The sequence below is a fragment of the Anoplophora glabripennis genome, unplaced genomic scaffold, assembly GCF_000390285.2.
Source record: "Anoplophora glabripennis isolate ALB-LARVAE unplaced genomic scaffold, Agla_2.0 scaffold240, whole genome shotgun sequence".
NCBI classification, from domain to species: Eukaryota; Metazoa; Arthropoda; class Insecta; order Coleoptera; family Cerambycidae; genus Anoplophora; species Anoplophora glabripennis.
In genome coordinates, this window is record NW_019416340.1 from 84,417 (window position 1) to 107,478 (window position 23,062).

The 23,062-nt window shown below is 32.0% G+C and overlaps 1 protein-coding gene across 1 annotated transcript in view; it reads left to right on the forward strand.

Annotated features, from left to right (window-relative positions):
• LOC108908466 (glutamate receptor ionotropic, NMDA 3B-like) overlaps window positions 1-23,062 on the forward strand; it is a gene marked incomplete at its 5' end in the record, with an annotated part of 78,206 nt that overhangs the window by 42,273 nt on the left and 12,871 nt on the right. The window contains 2 exons of the mRNA XM_023454155.1: window positions 17,047-17,328; window positions 21,382-21,675. Coding sequence (XP_023309923.1) covers window positions 17,047-17,328; window positions 21,382-21,675 — 576 coding nt within the window. The remainder of the gene's footprint in view (window positions 1-17,046; window positions 17,329-21,381; window positions 21,676-23,062) is intronic.

The following is a 23,062-nucleotide window of genomic DNA, read 5'->3' on the forward strand; positions in this document are numbered from 1 at the left end:
TTTGAGATTATTTAATAATTTATTTATTTTTAGAAAAATACAAAGAAATAGATTTTATAAAATTACTAAAACGAAATGATTAGACAGAAGATCAAAATTAAGTAGATGAAAAGAAATATACGTATGAAATAGTCGTCAAAGAAAACTTTAAAATATGTTCAGGTATAGTGTTTCCGATCTCAATTGAAGACCAAAGAGCTAGGCAGTATGTACCAGACATTGAAATATTGGAAAAACTTGTTACCATATTTATTTAGCCATACCCATATACAGGTTTGGTCGAACTAAACGTGGAGGTGGTAGCGCGGACAAACGGGGCACAAACATAACCGCACTGGACGACCGGACATAAATTTCAGTTGTTGACAAATTGCCTAGCGGTGCAGTGCAGTAATATATTTTAATGAAAACGTAAATGCTTTTTGATATGTCATAACCAAAATTTACATCAATATAATAAAATTGTTTGAGGACATAAACAAATAAAATATGTTGTTGGCCAAATGAACATATAATACAAATTATTATTATTTTTTACCTTTAGCAGAAAACTTTTTAAGGACGCGTATGAAACTCATTAAATTATATTGCTAAGCGTTTTTATGTTCAACTGACTTCGGAAAGACTATACAAGTTTCTGTAATTTTGTTATTGATTAAATAAATCGATAAGCTATTAAGTGGCTTTATTCGAATCTGTGGAATCACCTAAAATATAAAAACGTACTTAGCAGTGGAAAAATATCTACCACTAAAAAATTTCAAAGTACAGTGTGTACCACACAACGTGTCAAAAATAAAGAATCGTTTTCTTCATCTAAAATTAAGAATATTTTCTTATCCAAGGATTCAGTTATTTTGAAATAATAAGCAACCTGCAAAAAGTGAAAAACACAAACTTATTTCGAAATTTAGTTCGTATATACAGGGGTGATAAAAGTGAAAAAAATATAAAGTTGGTTCAAATATTTTTGAAAATGTTTGCGTTGAAAAAAGTTCACTATTAGTATTATGTATTAGAGCTGCTGTCAAAATTTCGTGTTTTGAAAATTGGATAAGAGCAATTAATTCTTAATGTTATTTCAATACAACAATAAATATTAAAAAGTTATTGCTTTAGAAATATTTAATGATTTGAGAAATAGCAAAAAAATAAATTTTTGTGTCAATCATTTTTTTCGAATTTTAATGGCTACAGTGTATTTAAATTATATTCCAAATACAATCGTCGAACTTTCTTAATGACAGTGTTTGTCGGTACCTCCGTCAGACTACAGAAGTCTTTAATGAAAAATATCTCTATATTCAAGAGAGCGCTACAATTTTCGAGGAAATGAAAGCTGTATACCTTATCTCTATGCTACTGGTTTCAGTTTTCCTAGATTTTTTAATTTGTTTGCCTTTTTGATCAGAAGATATTTAAAAATATTAAAATGTTTTTGTAAACTTCAACTTTCATAATTCAAAAACGAAGTCGAGGAAAATGTTCTTTCATTTTTTATTCACTGTAGTTTACACTTTCTATATTTAATTTTCTTCATTATGCTAGTACCTAAATTGAAATACAGAAAAGATGCCAACGAATGACACTATCAAGACTAAAATTCATAATTCAACACTTAATACTAGTGCAAAGTGTTATGCTATTATTGTTTGTCCATTCACAAAAATTTCTGTTTAAATATGTAAAATTACAAGCAATATCCTTGTTTCACTAATTTCAATAAACAATTTCCAAAACTTGAAATTTTTCTTTTTATTTTACAGTGCATATGTCTTTTAAAAAAACGCTAAAATACATTAATAATGAATAAATAAACTGAAGGTATAAAAAAAAATTAAAATTATTTCAATTAGTACGCCATTGATCTGTATATTTAAGTCTTAGCGTTGGATTTATCTTATCCTATAAAGATGACTAAATAGAGTAAAATTTAAAATTAAAAAGCCGGATCTACCTATCTTTCAAAATGATCTAGTGAAGTGTATTATTTGTTTCCGGATCAACTACTGGAAAATTGTTGTAATTAAGTTATCGCGAAATGAAATGGAACGAAAACTAAAGTTAATTTTGAATGGAGATTCTCACGTAGATACTTAAACAATGCCGGGTGAAACAATAACCGATAGGACTGCTTGGAGAAATACAGTGACGTAGGGAACTTAATAATATCACGAAGTTGCATCAACTTAACTACATTTGAAACAGCTGACTTGGTAAATCACGAGAACGTAATGTAGCTGTAACGTTATATTGTCCCAATAGGATGATATCTTAGTTTAGTGTACTATTTAATTACACAGCCTCACAAAAAAAAAAGGTTCTGTATTGGAGACATGAGTATATGGATCTTGTGTATTTTTTGATGCTGAATCCACGGAATAAGATCCGCTTCTTATTTGTGGAAGGGCGAAATGGGCGGTGACTATTAACGCCTTCATTATAGCCATCTTTCTCTATCGCACGGATTTCTATGACTTACTTTATCGCTCTCACGTAACGGCCGATGAACCATGGGGACTTTCCGACCCTGTATATACGTCTTTGTTTTATATACGATCATCTGTATTTAGACATCTTTGTCAAATGTTGGGAACGTCAAGCGCCAGTAGCGCTAAGTTTCTATTGGACGAAAGCAGTATTCCGTCCTTTGTGTGATCGTGTGGATTGCCGTTTGTGTTCAATAGTTCAATCTTCAATCAAAGGCGTTCGCCATCTTGTTTGTTTACGTCCGTTAAATTTCATCTCGTTCGACTGTTTATTTATATTTTTTGGTGTAGTGTTTATAGTATTTTGTATTTGTACAGTGTTATTGGTGTAGTTCAGGTTTTTGTTTTGTTTCTGTAGATTTTTAAGTTAAAACGTGTTATATTTAGGGTATAAAGACTTGTAAATTTTGAAGCACCGGCATCTAAAGAAAACAAGAAACGAACGAATATAAACAAATACCTTTTAGCAAACTTTTACGGGCTATATTCTATGGCAATTTATTTTCAGATGCCACATTCACGGTGTCTTGTTTGTGGATATTCATTCAACGAGGTCGAGAAAATGCATCGGTTTCCTTTGAATTTCCAAAAGTGGTGTGGCAAGAGAAGATGGCCATGAAACCTGTGGCAGGGGTCTCATTACACAATTATCTCATCTGTAGCCGTCACTTCACCCCTGAAACTTACGTAAATACGACTACAAAGAGGTTGAGACGGATGCTCTGCCAAGTCCTTTTCCGGCCTATTTTCCAGGAAATTCTGTACACCAGATACAGAGACATAGTGTCAGATGTAGCAAGTAAAAGAACAGCTGTGAATTTTTTAATTGCACAATTGACTTGTGGGAAAAGAAGGCCCAAGGGTCGAAGGTGAACAATAAAAGAGAAAGTGACCTTGAAAATTTCCACCCATCTATTAACTTTTTTTTATACATTTTCTTTCTTGTTTATCAATAAACGATGTAATTTGATTTGGTTCTTTTATTTTTCTTTTAAATATATTTGAAAAATATAAAAAGTACTAATAAATTGTACCCCGCGCATATTTAAATCAGTTCACAGCAGAGCGCGCGCCATCTGTGCTAACGTTCTCTTATAGCGGATGTATAAAGTATTGCATACTCAAATTTTGCATGCAGTTGCGCGTCTCTGGGTTGCCTTTGGTAATATCTACAGGGTAGGAAAGTACCGATGGTCTATCTGAAGTTACGTGAGAGCGATAAAGTAAGCCATAGAAATCCATGCGATAGAGAAGGATACGGCTATAATGAAGGCCTCTCATAGTCACCGCCCGTTTCGCCTCTCCACAAATAAGATCCACTTCTTATTTGTGGAAGGGCGAAATGGGTGTTGACTATTAGACGCCTTCATTATAGCCATCCTTGTCTATCACATGGATTTCTATGGCTTACTTTATCGCTCTCACGTAACTTCTGATAGGCCATCGGTACTTTCCTACACTGTATACCGGATTTCAGTATTCGGAATCGCCTGGGACCACGTAGAGAGAGAGAGAGAGAGAGAGAATTGCGTACAGCGCACAACGCGAATGACTAGAGTAGCCCAGCGAAGTTTTAAATACTACAACTTGAATAATTTTTTTCTGGGAAACTATAAGGATTGTACAATTTTTTTTACGATATTGATTCCATTTTTCATGACGCATATATTCTTAAATTTTTTCGGATAAGTTGTGAATCACCCTGTATAAATGTAGGTTAGTAGACAACATACCAAAAAAATATAATATACCATCCTCCATAGGGTTAGAAACCACCTACTGATTAGGATCCGACTTACCCCTTTAAGTAAAAAGTTTTTCTATACAATATTTTTACCTCAATTTTGCTACCGAGATTTTTTGGGGTCGCTGAAGTCTGAATCCGAAAATTCCTGAATAAAAGATGGCGGATCCAATATGGCAATATGTAAGAATCGGAAAGGCATTCAACATTTGAAGATTATGGCTGAAACTTGTTAATCGGTGGTTTTCAAAGTCGCCAATCAGAATATAAGGTTTTAATTCGGAAATTATTAAATCCAAAATGGCGGAATCCTTATGATAAATTGAAAAATACTAGAAATTGGTATTTACCACCCAAAGAAATGCATTATGAATATCTAAAAAGCTATTTGAGTAAAAATAGGCAAATGTCTAAAAATGAGAAACAAGGAATATAAACTCCATTTAAGTACCTCTAACTATACAAATTAGAGAGTAATAATTGGCCTTTATCTGTGACGTTCCTAACGGTTCTTTAACATTTTTATTCAAGAACGGTGTCTATCTGTCCAAATAAGCTAAAAATACGTTTTGATAGAGTTGAAACTAGTTCTTCCAACTCCGGTACCGTTATCTTTATTCTGAAACCACTACGATCAAATTTTATATTAAACTTTGTTGAGCCAATTTTGAAGTCTATATCTTGTATAATTCTTAAGTAATTAATCGAAACCTCTGTGTCATGTCCAATCTTGAAAAATCCTTAGGAATTGTAAACAACATTAATCTCGTTTTCTTTTGCTTCTTTTGAAATCAACATGAAAAGTTTGTGTCTATATTGCCGTTATGCTTATAATGTTTTTACAACAAGAAGTTCATCAAAGTGTTCTTAATATTATTGATGTATATATTTTTCGGTTTGAAAAAATAAATACAGTTCTGTAACATAAAGGGAAAGAACGATGGTTTAAATCCATCACAACAAATATTCTCTCCAAATTAGGACATTTTCTTCCTTTTATCAGCATTTCATGAATAATATTTGTAATGGAGTTATTCAGACAGAAACTTAGGCGACCGTAGAGACCAAACTACAAATCCTAAACAAGCTTAACATTATTTGGCCTCTGTTATGTACGTTATGAAACCAATTCAACAGGATGTGTTTAAAGCTCACGCAAACATGACTACGAGAATGGTTTCGGAAGTTACCGATATTCCCAATACAGTACTAATTACCAACATTCCATTTTATGAGCTACATAATTCTCAAATAGAGATGGGAGATTCAGATATTTGAAAAATTCATTATTTTCCATGTAAATGTGCCCAAAGTAGAAACATTTTCGGAAAAACTATAAATCTAAATTAATTAGACAATAAATAAAATTATTGATTGATTGAAATTATTTGTTTATGGCGTTACTAAAATATTTCTTAGCTTCTTGTTTTATTTTTTGTTTTTATTTAGGGGCAGTAGTTAAGTAGCAGTAACATATAGGGTATTTCATTTAAACTGCTCTCTAATAATAATAATACAAAAAATGTCCAAATAATCATATCAAAACAGTCTCAGTTCTTACAAATGCTTCAAATCAAATTCTTCAAATGCAAGACTACTATTTTATTCTTTAATTTCACGTTAAACTTAAAGCTTACTTTTATACACTATATTATCGTTACTGTTGCTACAGTCCGTACGATATTTGTTGCGATAGAATTGCAAGAAGACCCCTGCGTCATTCTCTTGAAATTAACCCTATTCAATATCCGCGGTAAATTGTTACCGTAGTTCCGATAACAGAACTTTATTGGCTTATTCTTTTCTTGGAATTCTGTCTCAACAAAAATTGTTCGGACTGTATTACTATTGTTATTATTAATACCAAGTTCATACTGTTTCTGTTCTTAATACTCATTATTGTTTATTAACAAATTAAATCAATTCGGTATATCATTAACCTTACTTAAATTTTGTAACTCTCATCTGCATGGAAGTAAAAATACTGCAATTTCTGGTGTTCCTCAGGGTCTCATATTGAATCTTCTCTTGTTTATAATTTTTAATAATAACATTGTTGTTGACCTGGTTATGTGCTGTTTGTCATTTTCACTTAAAAATACTGTTTCCCATTTAAAACAGTAGAAATATCGTTAAAATCTACATTTTCCATATAAATGGATTGAAAAAGTTCCTTAATAGACCGGTTAGACCATCAATCTAACGGTCTGGTTTTTTCTTATTTATAAAAAAAATATATGTTATTCGTTTCCTGCTATAAAAAATTATTGTTATTGTTTTCCCATATTTAGGTAACTTTTACAGTAAATGATACTGAAACATCACATTTTCTAAAACTTTATTATTAGGGGGAATTTATTTTCAATGTGATAATAGAAACCATAAAATAAAATCTAATAGAGTTTAATAAAGTTGAGAGAAAATTAAATTTTGCATTTGTCTACAGTTTGCCAAACGGTTGCATTAAGAGAAGTTAAGTTATCTATGATCCAAATTTGGAAATTGTAACATCCTTAAGTATTTCTAATTCTATCTGAAATGTGCTGAGTATATCGGCCTGTTTGGTAATAAGATCTTGGCAACTACAAGAAATTTAAAAAACTGTTGAACAGGGAAAGTTTTAAACCAGTCTTGTACAAATTTAATGGTGCTCGTAAACCGGTACTAACAGATTTTTGTGAATATTGAAAATCCGTTTAAACTTTATTACAATTTTTGCAATTAGTACCATTGTTGACTCATTAAGCATAAATTATGAATGACATCCATTGGAAAAAGGGAAAATTGAAAAGGAATTGATGATAGTTTCTCGAAACAGCTGGAGCAAAAAATATGAATCCGCAATGTTATTTAACTATTCTGTTGCTGTTTACCTGAATAAGTTTTTCTAAATTATATAAAGATAAAAATATAATTATATAAAGATAAGAATAAAATAAATGAATAATATACATTGCAATTTCTAGTGTTGTAAACTTTCAAATAAATTTCTCCGTATATGAATAAGGATAAATTTATTAGTAGTAACTATGACTGACGGCATGAGAAAAAGAACAAGAAATTCAGCCATGATGCATTCATTAATATATTTCTGTATTCTGAGGATTGTTTCCAATAACAGAAGTGTGAACTTCTAGATATTTGATAACTATGATTTTTTTTTTAAATTAGGTAATATAATTTGGTTAGCTTTAAATTAATATAAAAAACATAATTGCTGGTAGCAACATAAGAAAGTAGCAATATAAGAAACGTAAGAAAAAATAGTACATTTCTTATATAATTTGGAATTATCTAATTCTAGTAAATAATATACTATATCGGGTATACCAATTTTGAAAGTTGGCACACTAGGGTTTTTGGGTGTGCTCTTTTTAAATCTAATAATTTTGTTCCTGTAACACTTCCGGTTATACCGGAAATTGACGTAAACTTTGTCATTTTAAATAGAACACTCTGTGTATCTTTACATTTTTTGTGACTTTCATTAACTTACCCTATTCCTAAAATTATCCGCTTAAGAGATATTTAGCTTTTTAGGAAAAAAATTAATAATCAGAACCTATTTAAAGACAGATAAAACAACAATATTCGCAGAAGCAGGAGCTAAATGCCAAAGTACATAATTATATCTTCAGAGTTACCGAATCTTATATCGGGTAGTGTTAACTTGGTTTTTTGTAATGGAACAAATTTGTATGTGTCATTTTATTCTCTTTCCATCCATACAAAAGTTTACTCTTCTTGGAAAATGTTCGGGATTCACAGATTGAACTTTTGCAAACTTACAATCATGTATTTTCGTTTTTAAAATACGTTGAATTGATCCGGTGTAACCGGAAGTGTTACAGGAACAAAATTATTAGATTTGAATAGAGCACACCCAAAAACCCTAGTCTGCACAATTTTCAAAATTTAAATCATAGTAGGTTCCGAAATAATCTAATAGGCCCCTCAGTTTGAGCCACCCCGTATATTGACGTAACTTAAATATTTACTTATTCCGTAGTGCTGAATACCAAATAGCTTCAACTCTGTTTTCCAACGTTAGCTGTCGGAATACAAAAACAAAGGAAAGTATTGAAGGAGTTCTAAGCGTAGTGCGTTTATACTAAAACTTTCTACTAGTTTAATGAAAAACTCTTTTCGTTTCTGATATTTTTTCGGTAATACAAACTTTACGTTTGATGCTCAACCTTGCGTTATAGATTATATCGCTATCATAAACCTGAATCAAATTCAAATATTTTCTTGAAAATATTCCTCCAGTAATAAAACATTTGAACAAGGTAACTATAACCCTTGTTTATACATTACAACAAGGCTATGACTATAGAAATGTATTATGAGTTCTCGTTATATTTCCTAGATTTTATTATTAAAGAAATGAAAGATTGTCAAATTTTAAATAATTAAATACCTGACTGCTAGAATATGTTATTTTTATTAGGATTAAAGACCATGATTTACATTCAGCACGAGCTTAAGATGGTGTTGTTATGTCATAATGGTAGAACGAGCTCATTAACGTCGTTTACACTGAAACGGTTTTCTCGTAATTAAAAATAATTACCTTAGGAATTGTTCTGTAAAAGAACATTAATCAGTTTGGAGAAGGAACTACGTCTTTCTGAGAAATTAAAAATGTTCTTTCTACCTTTCACATACTCCTAAAAAAAATCAATGCAATTAATATTTTCTATGAGCTTGAACTTCCAAATTTCATCCAAAAATACAGAATGTAAAAGCTAAGTTGTGATAAAGTTACAGGGTTAATAAAGAACCAAGAGCAAAATTTTTTCCTAAAGCATTTCTTATAGACATTTAAATAATGAAAGTCTTTGATCAATTAGTGAAGAATCGTTGTTGCTATAGTTTAGAATTCGGTGCCCTCACTAATTTGACAATAATAGATCTGCAACAGAATATTTATTGGTCATTAATTTATATAAAAAATGTACATTATTTGTTATAAATATATGTGTTGAAAGTGCTATTATGCAGTTCAATACAGTTATTAAATATATCAATTTAGGAATTATAATATTTGTGTTGTCAATGATATTGGGTTCGTTTCATTTTGGTTTTATTTGTTTTCTACATTAAGAATTTCAATTTGCTGTGTTTACTTTATTCTGCACATAATTTTCGATATAACCTTCTGCCACGGTAGAAGATTTCCATCCATAATGGAGCTTCAAACTTGCGAAATTTCCACTTCCCTCTATCAGTAATGTGGATAACATTCTGTGGCAACATTGGAGTAATTTTAGATATGTAATAATTTTGCAAGAAACATTTCCTACTGAATGTATTCCAAGAGGTTAGGTAGTATATTTATTGTATTTAAATATAAATAATTTGCGATATGTGATGCTCTTTGGATGCAGGGCGAAATATTTTCTATGTAATTTTAAATTACTTTTGTCGACAACGAAAAACGTTGTCTGTGTACTTGTTTTTATATTAGAAATTTATCATTCCTAATTTCCACATCATCTACTGTCACCCTTATTAATTCGTTATGGCTACATGCGTCACCCTAATCAATTGTTATTAAAACCTACAAAGTTGTCAAAATTTTGAACACAGCCACTATAAATTATTGAAAATACCTTCAGCAATATAATCACAATTCGAGGCTTCTGCTAAAAATAGTTTCCTTCTTGTCTATTAAAAGTTCTGGACACAGATGTTAAATAAATTTGCTAATATCAGTCTTGGAAATTAACATCGATTTGAAAACTGAATCCAGACTCCGTACACTTGATGACATAAGGGTGTTTGATTTTTCAGGTAAATTATCCAACTAAACATCATTACTTATTACTATTACTTTTTCTATATGCTTTTTAATACCTTTTTCTGGATTTCATTGGTAATTAGTCATTACTAGAGTTCGGGACTCGGTCGGATGATCATAGCCGTCGTGTCGGCCTTTCGCTACAGCGCATCGTATGAAACCGGTAATAACAGCAGTTACTGGCTTCGCGTTTGCTTCGTGTATACGTGTTTTAATATTCTAATAATGTCGAACGTGGCAAGGGATAAAAAACGACCTTCGGCTGATAAAGTATGCAAATTTATTTATTTTTATTTATACCTACGTGTTTATTTATTTGTTTACGACGAACACGCCTATGACCATAGTCTGTTTGGAAATGAAAGAGAGTAATAAAACCCCGAGATAAGAACCGGCCATGGGCGTGGTAATATTTCGTTTCAGGTAATTATCGGGTAACACTAATGCTAACAAAAATGACAGGGATTGGAAAATCGACTATCTACAGACTTTTAAAGGAAACAAAAAATGAACAAGATACTGTAAATCCCCCAAAATCATCTACAGGGAGGTCAAAAGTCGTTATAGATGATTTCTTCAAAAATGTCATTCGCAGAAAAGTACACTCATTTTATTTTAAAAAAGAAATACCAACGCTAAACAAAATTTTAAGTGAACTTTCAGAGGACAACGATTTGCCAAAAATCAGTAGAAGCAAATTATGGGCCGTCTTACGAGAGTTGAATTTTTGCTGGGAAAAGCAGAACAGGAAGTCAGTTCTTATCGATAAAGATGAAATTATTTGTTGGCGAAGATCCTACTTAAGATCAATTAGAAAATTCCGTGACGAAGGGAGGAATATTTATTATCTAGACGAAACTTGGGTCAACGAGGGATATACTGTAACAAAAGTATGGCAAGATAAAAATGTAAAAAGTTTTCGACAAGCATTTTTGGATGGACTTTCAACAGGGTTCAAGGCACCTTCAGGTAAAGGGCGAAGATTAATAGTGACACATATAGGTAGTGCCAGTGGTTTTGTAGATGGCGGTTTACTTTTATTTGAATCTAAAAATACAGGTGACTATCACGAAGACATGAACGCAGATGTTTTCGAAGAGTATTTTACACAGATGTTGGATCTTATTCCTCCGGGGTCTGTAATTGTCATGGATAATGCCAGTTACCATTCACGGCAGACCGAGCGGACGCCTACGACTGCTTGGAGGAAAGCCGATATAATTCAATGGTTATCCGGAAAAAACATTTCTTTTGAAACAAATATGGTGAAAAAGGAACTTTTGACACTTGTCAATCTTAATAAAGATCAGAAAAAATATGTTATCGATGAAATGGCAACAAATCGCCAAATAACGGTACTACGGTTACCACCTTATCACTGTGAACTTAACCCAATCGAATTAGTCTGGGCGCAGGTAAAAGGAGATGTAGCGCGAAATAATACGACGTTTAAATTAAGTGACGTGAAAATTTTGTTAAAAAATTCCTTGGAACGAGTAACTGCAGATAACTGGCAAAGATGTATACATCATGTACAAAAAGAAGAGGAGAAAATGTGGGAACTCGATAATTTAATTGACGTTACTGTGGAACCTATCGTTATCAATCTAGGAGACGAAGATAATTCATCAGAATATTCAGAGGATGAATTTTAATATACCTACTTTTTTATTTTCTTTATTGTACATTTATACAACACTACATTTACTCACCATAATTTGAATTTTCAAAATACATATATTTTTGTGTGGAATAAAAGTCTATTCATTAAATTTAAATAAATATTTTGATAATAATATTGAATAATTTTATTTGAATTACTAAAAACCCTCTTAACCCGGTTATGATGCTTAAAGTAGCCTCATGTTTTGAAATGCTGTTTTTATATTGTTTACTTATAAGAGAAATGGACCGAGAAATTGAAGCGGCATAGACAAAGACGGATTGTCGGGGATTAAATTTTAGCTACCTGCTACAATTTAGTACAACCCGGTCACACAAAGTTTTTTTAAAAGTACACCTCATCTATACCGATAATACATAATATAAAAATATTGAATATAAGCACCAGTACTACATTTATTTACGATTTGCATACTTAATAAGCTTTTATTACTCTCTTTCATTTCTAATCAGACTATAGCCGACGAAAACCTCGAACTCTAGTCGTTACTTTAATATCGAAAGGAATGTTTAACCGTCACTTTCATCGCTATTCATTTCTAAATGATTTAGAGACATACAAATATATGCTGCTGGCAGACAACTATGATACATATCTACTATGTTTTTAAAGCAAGTTTTGACGTAACAGTTAGATAGTTACTTCACTGAGCTCTTATGTCACTGTACCCACTTTCCGATCTAAAAGGTGATCAGAAACATATATTTTCTAGACCAGCAGCACAAGAAAGTTATTTGACAGTGCGAATAATTTTTTTTTACAAACTTAGATTGACCGTCTTCAATCAAAACCTTTGTGTCAAAATTTTTTCGTAGAAAGTAAAGTTTGCGTTTAAATTTCCGAACACCACCACAAACCTACGAGTATTCTTAGAAGAGTTTTTTTACAGGTAGCAAAATATTTAAAATCCCTAAAAAAATCTGAAATCGATTTGGCAAGAAAATTTATACTACCTTTGTTTGTATCAATGGAAAGAAACCGTCTTTCAAGTTTGTGGCAATGTTGCTGTTATACAATATTATGTTTCTGTTTAAAGTAAACTGATATCGAAAACAATATTTATAAACGACATTGCACCCCTCCAGTTATCTTTAATTTTAATAATAGCTCTAAATTATCCACCTAAGGCTACCCAGTGACACGCTACTGCCACTGATTATTCTGCCAAATCTACTTAACTACATTTTAATGGTTTTAATATAGGCACTCATCATCTCGTATTCCTCTTCCACCCCATTTACCTTTATTGCCAAATTTAACAGTCGTAATAGGAAGTGAAAATGGGTAGTGTTATTTCTAAAACTAATTTTAGAAGGGAATTGGAAAAGCTAGACTAAAATTATACATACAAATTAAATTGTATCGTGTTAATACTGATAAAAGTGTTTTAAAATGTAAAAATATCATTGGAAATCTGTACCAGATAAAACATTTGTATATTAAAAATCAAACGAGGTTAAGTATTAAAGTTAAGAGGTGGTTCCAAAATTTCCTGCCAACATTTTCAGAGTGAACAGATTGAAAATTTATAATAAAAGAGATAAAGATGTATCCCTTTTAAATGGGGATGGTACATATTGCTAATTTGGGAAATATTGATAGTTATTTACAATATAAATAATATGCCTAAAAGAATTTTGAAATATCAAGTTTATATAAAAGTCTGCTCTTATTTTTTATATACTTCATTCTCAAAATATTGAGAGAAAATTTCGGATCATCTTATAATTCGTAAGTAACTTTGTTCAAAATTATAACTATTTGTAGGATTACTTACGCGTATGAGTGATTTTGGTTGCGTACATATACATTTTTATTTAAGTTTTACCCATTATCCAATTCCAAATGGATAATCGATGTTTACAACCTTTCAGACTAATCACCTGTCAGTCGAAGACTTTTATAATATTCATAATGTGATGTTAGAAAAGTCACCCGAAAGTAAACTGACAGACCCCACAACCGAAAGAGAATAATATAATTGAATTGGAAGAATTTTGTCACTTTTATTACTGCTTTCTGATCGTGATACCTTAGGCGTTCTTTTACTTTTAAATAATCTAAATAGTCGTTGCATTGAGTAAGTCAAACTATTATTGTATTAAAATAGGCAATAATTCTGTAAAGAGTAATTAGCGTGATAATTTGAACTTCTAATCGCTTACAACAAGGTAGCTTATAGTAGGTGTACCTATACAGGATGGCCAAATGAAAACGAAACAGAGCCATTTTCAGGAACTGCGTCAAGATTGTAGAAAAACGCTCAGACCCGTCGATTTTAGATTAAAGGGAGACATTCTTTGCTGGTATTTTTGACTCCGCCACTTTCACCCCCAAGCATTACCCCAAAATATTAAAATGACATTGGGCGTTGAGTAATATTTCTTTTGAAAGCTTTTACAATTGTCTTTACAACAGACTTTAAATTTTATAATTCCGCCCAATACTTTGAAAAAATTTAGGTACATTTTAAAATTTAAATTATGTTTAGTTGCTTACTTACTACTTAGTTGATTAAATGTTCAAACTGATGACCGCCCGCGAAACGTTTGCGCACATTCCGAAGCATTTCCGGAGTGATTCGACGGCATTCGTCGACAATTTTTTGACGCGAATCTTCCAGCGACGCTGGCTGCGGTTTTATAGATATTACTTTTTAGGTATCCCCACAAAAAGAAATCAAGGGGCGATAAATCCGGTGATCGTGGAGGCTACTCAATGCTGCCTCTTCTCCCAATCCAATTCCGTAGAAAACGTTGGTCCAAATACTGACGGACTATTCACGCATAATGCGGAGGAGCACCGTTCTGTTGAAAAATCAAATGATCTTTATCATACTCTGGAACATTTTCAATAATATCAGTCAAGACAGGGTCAATAGCGTCTTCCAGTAATTGCAAATACATTTGGCCAGTCAAAGTACCAGGTAGAAGAAAAGGACCCACCAACCGGTCTCACCGAAAATTCCAGCCCATACATTTAATTTTTCCGGCTGCTGTGTATGCTTCTCGTGAAAAACTCTTGGGTTTGAATCGGACTAATAGCGGCAATTTAACTTTGGAAAATATGTTGCAATAACAATTCATATACTTACATCGAACAAGAACAACATGGTTATTATCGCCGATATATCTTTTTATAAGGTAATATCTACTCATCAAAATAAGGATAAAAGTTGCTTACGCTGGACTTAAAATTGCCTCATTGTTGCGGCAAATACCTGGTACAATATAAAGTAACAGAGTATTTGATTTCTGGTGTGTTCTATGAAGTTGTTCGTATTTCTATAACTGAACATATCCACTGAATTAATGAAATAGCCGATATAACTACCTATGAAGATCGACTTATCCTTGCGGAAGGTATTTCTCCTCTTAAATGGTTCCAATAATTTCATTGATTCAATCAATGAGTCTTGTTTAGTGCGGCTACATCTGGTTTTTCATTTTTCGGGTTCCAAAGCCATTCAAATTAACTATAACTTTATATTAAATTTATTATGGAATCGTTATTCCACTTAAAATACCATCAACGAATTGTAATTTAGTGGTTTTAAGGATACCAAGGGCTGTGCTGATATTTAATGTATGTTGGTATGTTTTTCAAGTTATGTCGTGGCCTAGGTATGCACCTGGTCGCTGTCATACATTGCACTTCCTTAGCTTTAGCCAGAAATCTTTGACCTGCCCTTATTATTCTCGGACTAGTGGAGCGAACTCGCTATCAAAAATATTAGTCCCGCCCTGATGTTCATTTATATTTTTGTTGTTGGTTATATATTAGCATACCTAATCAATTTTATTTCGTAGAACGTAATTTGAATTTCAGATTAGTTGCATATATTACGTACTTCAGAATATCAGAACCAGATATCGGAACATAGAAATCAATAATCTAATAATAAATGAAATGTGAAAAGAAATGAAGAGTAGAAAACTGTAGAAATAAACACAAATGAGTTTACAGATCGTTTATTGTTTGCTGTTAACATGTCTACATAAAATAATTGACAGGATTACATTATATTATATTATATGTATATTACTCTCATCTCAAACCATAACACAGACCCACAAACAGAAACCGAAAAGTCATTTTTCCCAGACTAGGTAATCTTTATGTTTTTGGGGCGCTGATCACGATCTCGGTGTCCATATGATCCCAACACGTCTAGGTCAAGGTCAAGTTAAGATCAAACACATTGACTCGAATGATACAATTTCTGAATCTGGGATCAAAAAATTGTATCAATCGAGTCAGTGTGTTTGATCTTAATTTGACCTTGATCTAGACTGATGGGATCATATGGACACCGGAATCGTGATCAGCGACTCCAAAACCCAAAAGGTTAACTGGTTCGAGAGCCATTCCTAGCTAAGATATCAGCTGAGAGATCAAAAGAACGATTTGACCTCCAGATGATCTTCAAATGACGTTCAGAGGTCGGTTCGACCAACAGGTCGAAGCGTAATCGGACGTAAAATTTTCCGCTCTTTCAGAATCAGGGGTCAAAAAATTGTACCATTCGAGTTAATGTTTTTGACCTTCATTTGACCTTGACCTAGTCGTGATGAGGTCATCTGGACACCTGTATTTTGCAAATTGGCTGACGTAAAAAATATTAATTTTTAGGTTAGGAATGATTCTAGTTGAATTAACCAAGTATCACTGAAATGTTCATTTGCTAGTACATCAATAAATAATATATAAGAGAGTACCACTTAAAATTTTAAAAACGTCTTTTCAAAAAAAAATGTGTTAACCACCGAATATTCAAACAGTCAGTTTTATGCCCATAATATGATGAAAGGAGTATACTATCAGCAATAAATAAAAAATAAATAATCTAACATGTAAGGTCGTATTATGTACTATATTAGGACCTTTTAATTCAATTCATATTTGATATAAACTGTTTTTTAAATTTGGTACGATATTTTTTTATGTATTTTAAAATTCGTTTTTATCTATTTGAAATTTTATTGAAGGTTTATTTTCAAGTAGGATTTTTAAAAGGTTACAGTGAAAATAATCCTTATTTACTACCTCAATTTTCCAAATTATATATGAATTTTACGTCACACCGTCTAGTAACAAGTCTAAAAAATTTTAACACATTTTGTTAACAACTGTTACAAAATAAAACCAACTTTTTAATTTACCATTTAATGAGCTGTAATGCAACCTTGAGAGGGAATGTGTATAGACACATTTTTCACAGATTTTTATAGTATTACAAACTCTCAAAATTTATTGCACTATTTTTTTTACATCCTGTATATTCTGATAATTACCATGAGTTAACGAACTGCCATTTTTCTTACAGCTCCTGAGCCAGAAAGTAGGGGCTCCAAGAGCTTCGGCAGCCGAATATTACGTCCAAAAGGCCAACCAAATGCTGTGGGAGCACATGCACAAGTATTCCCTGGAGAACGTAGAGGAAGGAGTGGAAAGACTGCGAAATGGCTCATTAGATATTCTAATTGCCGACACCCCAATACTCGACTATTACCGAGCTACGGACCATGGGTGTAAGCTGCAGAAGATCGGTGACACCATAAACGAGGACACTTACGCGATAGGAATGACAAAGGGCTTCCCTCTTCAGGTAATTAATGAGTGTATAAAACTCGCCCTGATTGTTAATAAATATTTACAAAATATTATTTATAATCTTTAGAAATAATATGAAAGCTCTCAGCTTTAAAAGTTCTAATATGAAAAAAAATTTGTTTACATAAAAAAATATTTGTGTACCTATTTATGAATATTTTGTGTATTGTCCAAAGACGTTTTAAAAATATTTGAAGATTTTGAGTTATTTTTTAAAGAAAATTTTCATGTTGCACTGAACAGAAAGGTATCTTTCGTAGAAGTTAAGTCCTCTGGCCGGTATTTATGTATTCTATGTGTACTGGAACCTTATTAGTTGTTACGAACAGTACAAAAATAGCCTTAATTTTGTTGATTAATTATTTAAACTTTAATTACGATACGTGGGATCTTAGAAATGTTGTAGACAATATGTAAATTCAAACACATGCAGGCTGTTTCACTATCACTCAACTAGTCACTTAAAGAGAGCTTGAAATCACCGGAAGGAGGAAGATTTCTGTTAACAGTAAATAAGACTAATACAAACAAAACAATTATACAAATGTGCAAATAAGACAAACGATACCAACAATTACTTCACACGATTTCAGATATAGATTAATTAATTTATATCGGACTGTTTGAATGCAGAAATCTATGGTACTCAGTTGTACACGTACATACGCACTGTATATAAAAAATATTTTAATTTTTCTTATGATTTTTCATAAAGCAGCGATTCGTTTACTTTACCTTTTCTGCTATTTCCCTTAGGCAGTCAGTTAGTTTAGATTAACATACTGTTTACGAAAGGTAAATAACACAAATAAAGCGAGGAATTTATGTATGGTGTTGCAGGTCCGTGAAGAAAATTTATCTGCCTACTTACTTTACGTAGAATGTGAAATTCATAGCCAGAGTATGGAACTTTATTACGCTGTATTTCAAAACTGACTTAAAAGTATAGAACCCGGTTTAGAATTCACTACCGCGGCTTATTTATTGCCTAACCTCAGCTAGAAAATGAATTTCTCTATTGTACGAAGGATTCAGCAACATCTCTTCTCCCTTTCATATTGTCTATCAAACCATTCCTTAAAACCACTCTTTGTTTATGGCAAAACCTTCCGTTTCTGTCTTGGAACATATATTAAAAGTTCATAATAACAAATTTAATTAATAATGTTAATGATGAAAAATATATTTATTCATTGTAAATTTTAAAATTACTATAAATATACACTGATTGTTAGTTTCAGGCAAACAAAATAATTTTAGAGAGAGTCTGTAAAGTGTAATATGAAGGTTTGCAGTAAAAGATTTCAAATGGAACGTGAGAAAATAGTGTGTAACTAAATAGGGGTTAGTCTTTTTGTGGTAACTAATAGTGCATGTTTCATCACGTCACAATTCGCTTTATAAATTGTAATTAAAATTTGAGTTCGCCGCCACTGGACAGCCTCAGACCTCAGAGTGGTACTAGTTTGGAAGTTGTTACCTTTTATACGACATATTGTTTTCCAACATATTTTAATATCAATGCGGACGAATCATCAAACATTAAAATCATTTTATGGTATTTGTCAAAAGTTAATATTTTTTCCATGATTAATTAAATAAATATGATCTAATATTTGTATGTGACTAGGCGTACCACAGGTAGGATCATATTCGATGCAAAGTAATAAATCATTGCCTGTCAAGAGATCCAGTGCAATACGGTTTTAAGGGGTTTAGAAGTTGAATAATTTATTTATGCATTATTAAGGGGTGAAGGGATCAGTTTACGTCTGGCACCCTTGTTCGTACAAAAGTTCTTTTATTCTCATAAATTATTTATTTTAAATGTAATTTATTATATTCAATGTGTTTTTAAATTCCACATATGTACTACATTTTACCTCTATACGCGCCACTGTTGGTTACTTGTTTTTTTTGGAGGCGGTTTTGATTTACAATCGCTGCACCTGGGCGACTACAGATACTACCAGAACACAGTGCGTATGCAGCGGTTGTTCAAATTTTATATTCAATTTCATTTTAAATTTGAAATGGTTCATCTTACGCCTCCGAAAAGTGATGACACGATTTTTCTTTAACAAAAGACCGACAATTTTTTGCTCTACTTTGCATCGAATACGATCCTACTATGATTGCAAATAAAACTAATTTGTTTGAAAGTAATTATTTTTGCTGTTTTGTAAAAAATTCACAATAAAATTAAAACATAAGTAGGTACTAAACTGATATATCTTTTAAAATAATTTCAAGTATTTTTGTAAAAAGCATGTGTACTATTTTATAAAAGCACTGTTTTAGTTTGTGAATCTCGTGTCAATGACCTCTAACATCGAGTTATTTTAAGTGAAATATACTCCAATTACTTTGTATGTGTGTAACCATAAATATAGACAGGGACGAATTTTAAACAATTATAACAGATGCTATTAAAACATAACATTCTAAACAAAATACAGCATTTTTTAGTGTTATTTTCTTATTAAACAACTTTATTGAATCGGTGCTAGACTATTTTTTAAAGCAATGTAAACAAAAACAAAATTAATCTGCGAATGTTGGTTTAATAGTTATCTGTTTACGTTATGTAGCTACTGTGTGTGTTAAAATTAAATTATGCATCTCGTTACTGACGTCATGCGCCGATAGTACGAATATGAGTCAGCTGGCGAGAACACACTAACGTCAGTAACATAAACCTAAATATAAATCCCCTCAGATTCTAATTTAAAATGCCTGATCTTTCTTCTGTTCTTGATTTTTAAATACGGATAATTGTCTATGAACATAATTTTATAATTTATATGTAATATATTAATACACTTATTTTAGGACACACTTGTGTTCCTTTTACTTTGGGCTAATGTGTCTCTTTTTGTGCAGTCTAGACTTTGCCATAGGAAACTGTATACACTGATATATGTATTGAACTGCATCGTTCTTGTAGCTAACTTTAGGGAAGGCTTACTTTATCTTTCTTGAAGTATTATAGACGATATTAATATTATATTTCCTCAATCAAGTTTTTTCAGCGCAGCTTTGTATATGGAGTGGATATGTCATCTTTCTTTTCCTTGTTCTTAGATACTCTACTGATTGACTTGCCTGATACTTTTGCTTTTCCTCTAAAAGTTGAACGTAATTGATGCAGTTCGTAGTCCTAATGTTCTGACCTGCAGATTCTACGTGCTTGATTTATTATGGTGTTGATACATTGTTTCTGGGTCAGATTGTGATAAGACTTAATATTTAGACATCTATCCATGTGGGTCGGTGTTTTGCGAACATTGTGAGCTATGGTGTTGTCAAATTTCTTCTTAACAAGGACGTCTAGAACGGAAAGCTTGATGATGATGCCTGGATGTATTCCACTGATGTGGTCCAGGAGTCCTTCTATGCTTTATATTCTTAAGGCCAGATCCTCTAATTTACTGTCAACATATCTAAACTGGCTTTATAGCTGTACAGATACTTGTCACGGTTTGGCACAAGAGTGAACTCACCATCTGGTGCACAATTTTGTCAAGAGAGCCTGAGTCTACCGAACCATCAAGAAAGTTCATGTGTCGTCTTCTGCGATGAGCGTTTGATGAAGTACTTCCGAAGCTTGTTTAAACTCACTAAGATATCATCTGGAGTTAGCTGGATTGCCTTGAAAGAATATTCAAAGGAATTTTTGAACTGGTATTTCGTCCTTTTCAGTATGTCTTTAATTGTGTGTGAAAATGGGCGAGAAGGTGAAGTCTTTGACGAAATGAATCAGTTCAAAAAAAAATTATTATAATGTTGTCTATGAACAATGTAATACACTTTTTTAGTGTATACACCAGAGGAGTATACTTTTATACGTAGAAAAAGGTAAATGTGCTGGTGAAGAATAATTCAGTATTATTTGTATTCCTTTAAACAATCATGTAAATAAGAGCACACGGTGAATTTCTTGAAAACCAAATTACTACTGAGAACTTATCGCTCTTCGAAACAAAAACTAATTTTTATATATTCAATTAACAGTTTAGTTTCTTAATTGAACAAAACTTTATTCCAGGATAGTATTTCGGCAGTGATAGCCAAATACTCCAGCAATGGGTATATGGATATCCTGCAAGAGAAATGGTACGGCGGTCTACCATGCTTCAAATTGGCCACGGAAATAGCGCAGCCGAGACCCCTGGGGGTCGCCGCGGTCACAGGAGTGTTTATTCTGCTTGGCGTAGGCATCGCCCTAGGACTAATAATACTATTGGTGGAACATCTGTTTTTTAGATACACGCTACCCATCCTTAGGGATAAGCCAAAGGGAAGTATCTGGCGCAGCAGGAATATTATGTTCTTCAGTCAGGTCAGTGTTTCTAGTTTTTAGTATCTACAAATAAATTTTAAAAAAATTCTAAAAAATCCTATCGAATGAAGTCAAACGATGTTCTTTAATACCCAAAACTCACAATACGTAAAATATATATAACCTCATAGGTAGGATTTGTTAATGATGATACTGCGGTCAACAATGGGCAACTCTATGGGCTATTATTAATTGAAATACAGATACTTGACATATTGTTGTTTCAAAGTGTAATTTTCTTAGTTTTGTGTTTTATACAGAGTGATTCAGACATTATATCATTAATTTTAAAGGAAAAAGGGAAAAATTAGTAGATTATGAATACGCGATTTAAAAAAAAATAAATTGCATATTTACCTTGAAAAATATATTTTTAAATCGTTATTTAAACCCCTTTTCAGATCGTTCCTGACCGCTGGCCTACAAAGGTTTACCGTGAGTTTATCTGGACCCTACCGTAATAATCGGTTATTAAACTAACTTTTAACATGTTTTTAATCCGTAGTGAACGACAACGAATAAACAGAGCTTTTTACATAGACCCATGAATGACTAAGATATTTTTGTACATTTTAAATATTATTAAGTGTTAAGTATTATTTATTTGTAAGTAAAAACAAATGTATAAGAATGATAATTGTTATTGAATGCTAGGTTACTACAATTTAGTATTTTTATTATTGTTGACGTCCTAAGAGAGTGATGACGTTTTCACTCTCTTTTATAATTGAATATGATTTTTTAGTATTGTGTTCAATTAATTATTCAGTTTGTAGTACGTGTATTGTGTGACATTACTTTTCAAAGAGTAGTATGGTATTTAAAATGACAGTACGGCTAAAAAAAACACTCACTTAACCGTCCATAGCACTTTGTTAATAAGGTTGGGATCCGCCTGCACTTTGATTTAAAGTTTTGAGTTAAAAGAGGTACATTGTTCATTTTTTTAAGGGTCGAGCAAAGAGTGACCGCAAAAATCGCCCGTTTTTTCACAATTCGCAGAGAACTAAAGAAAATAGATAAAAACATGTTTTTGGTCTTAAATTACTAACCGTAAAAAATTAAGATGAGCATAGCTTTGTTTTCTGAAAATTTTCAAAAATCACCCCTATTTAGGGGTTGAAAAGATGCCCAAAATGAAGAATTCAATATTACCAATAAATATAAAAACTATTAGCATGTGAATTTTTCTATCGAATCTTGATACAAAGAAATATTTATTCTCGTTACTGAAATAAGCATGTTGAATTAGAAAATCCACCCTTAAGCGCGCTGAGGGGGTGGAATCATCCCAAAAAATAGAGAATATCAAAAATAATTGTAAAAATTCCAAAAAAAAAGTATATTAAGATAATTCACATGCTAATAGTTATTATATCAATTGGTA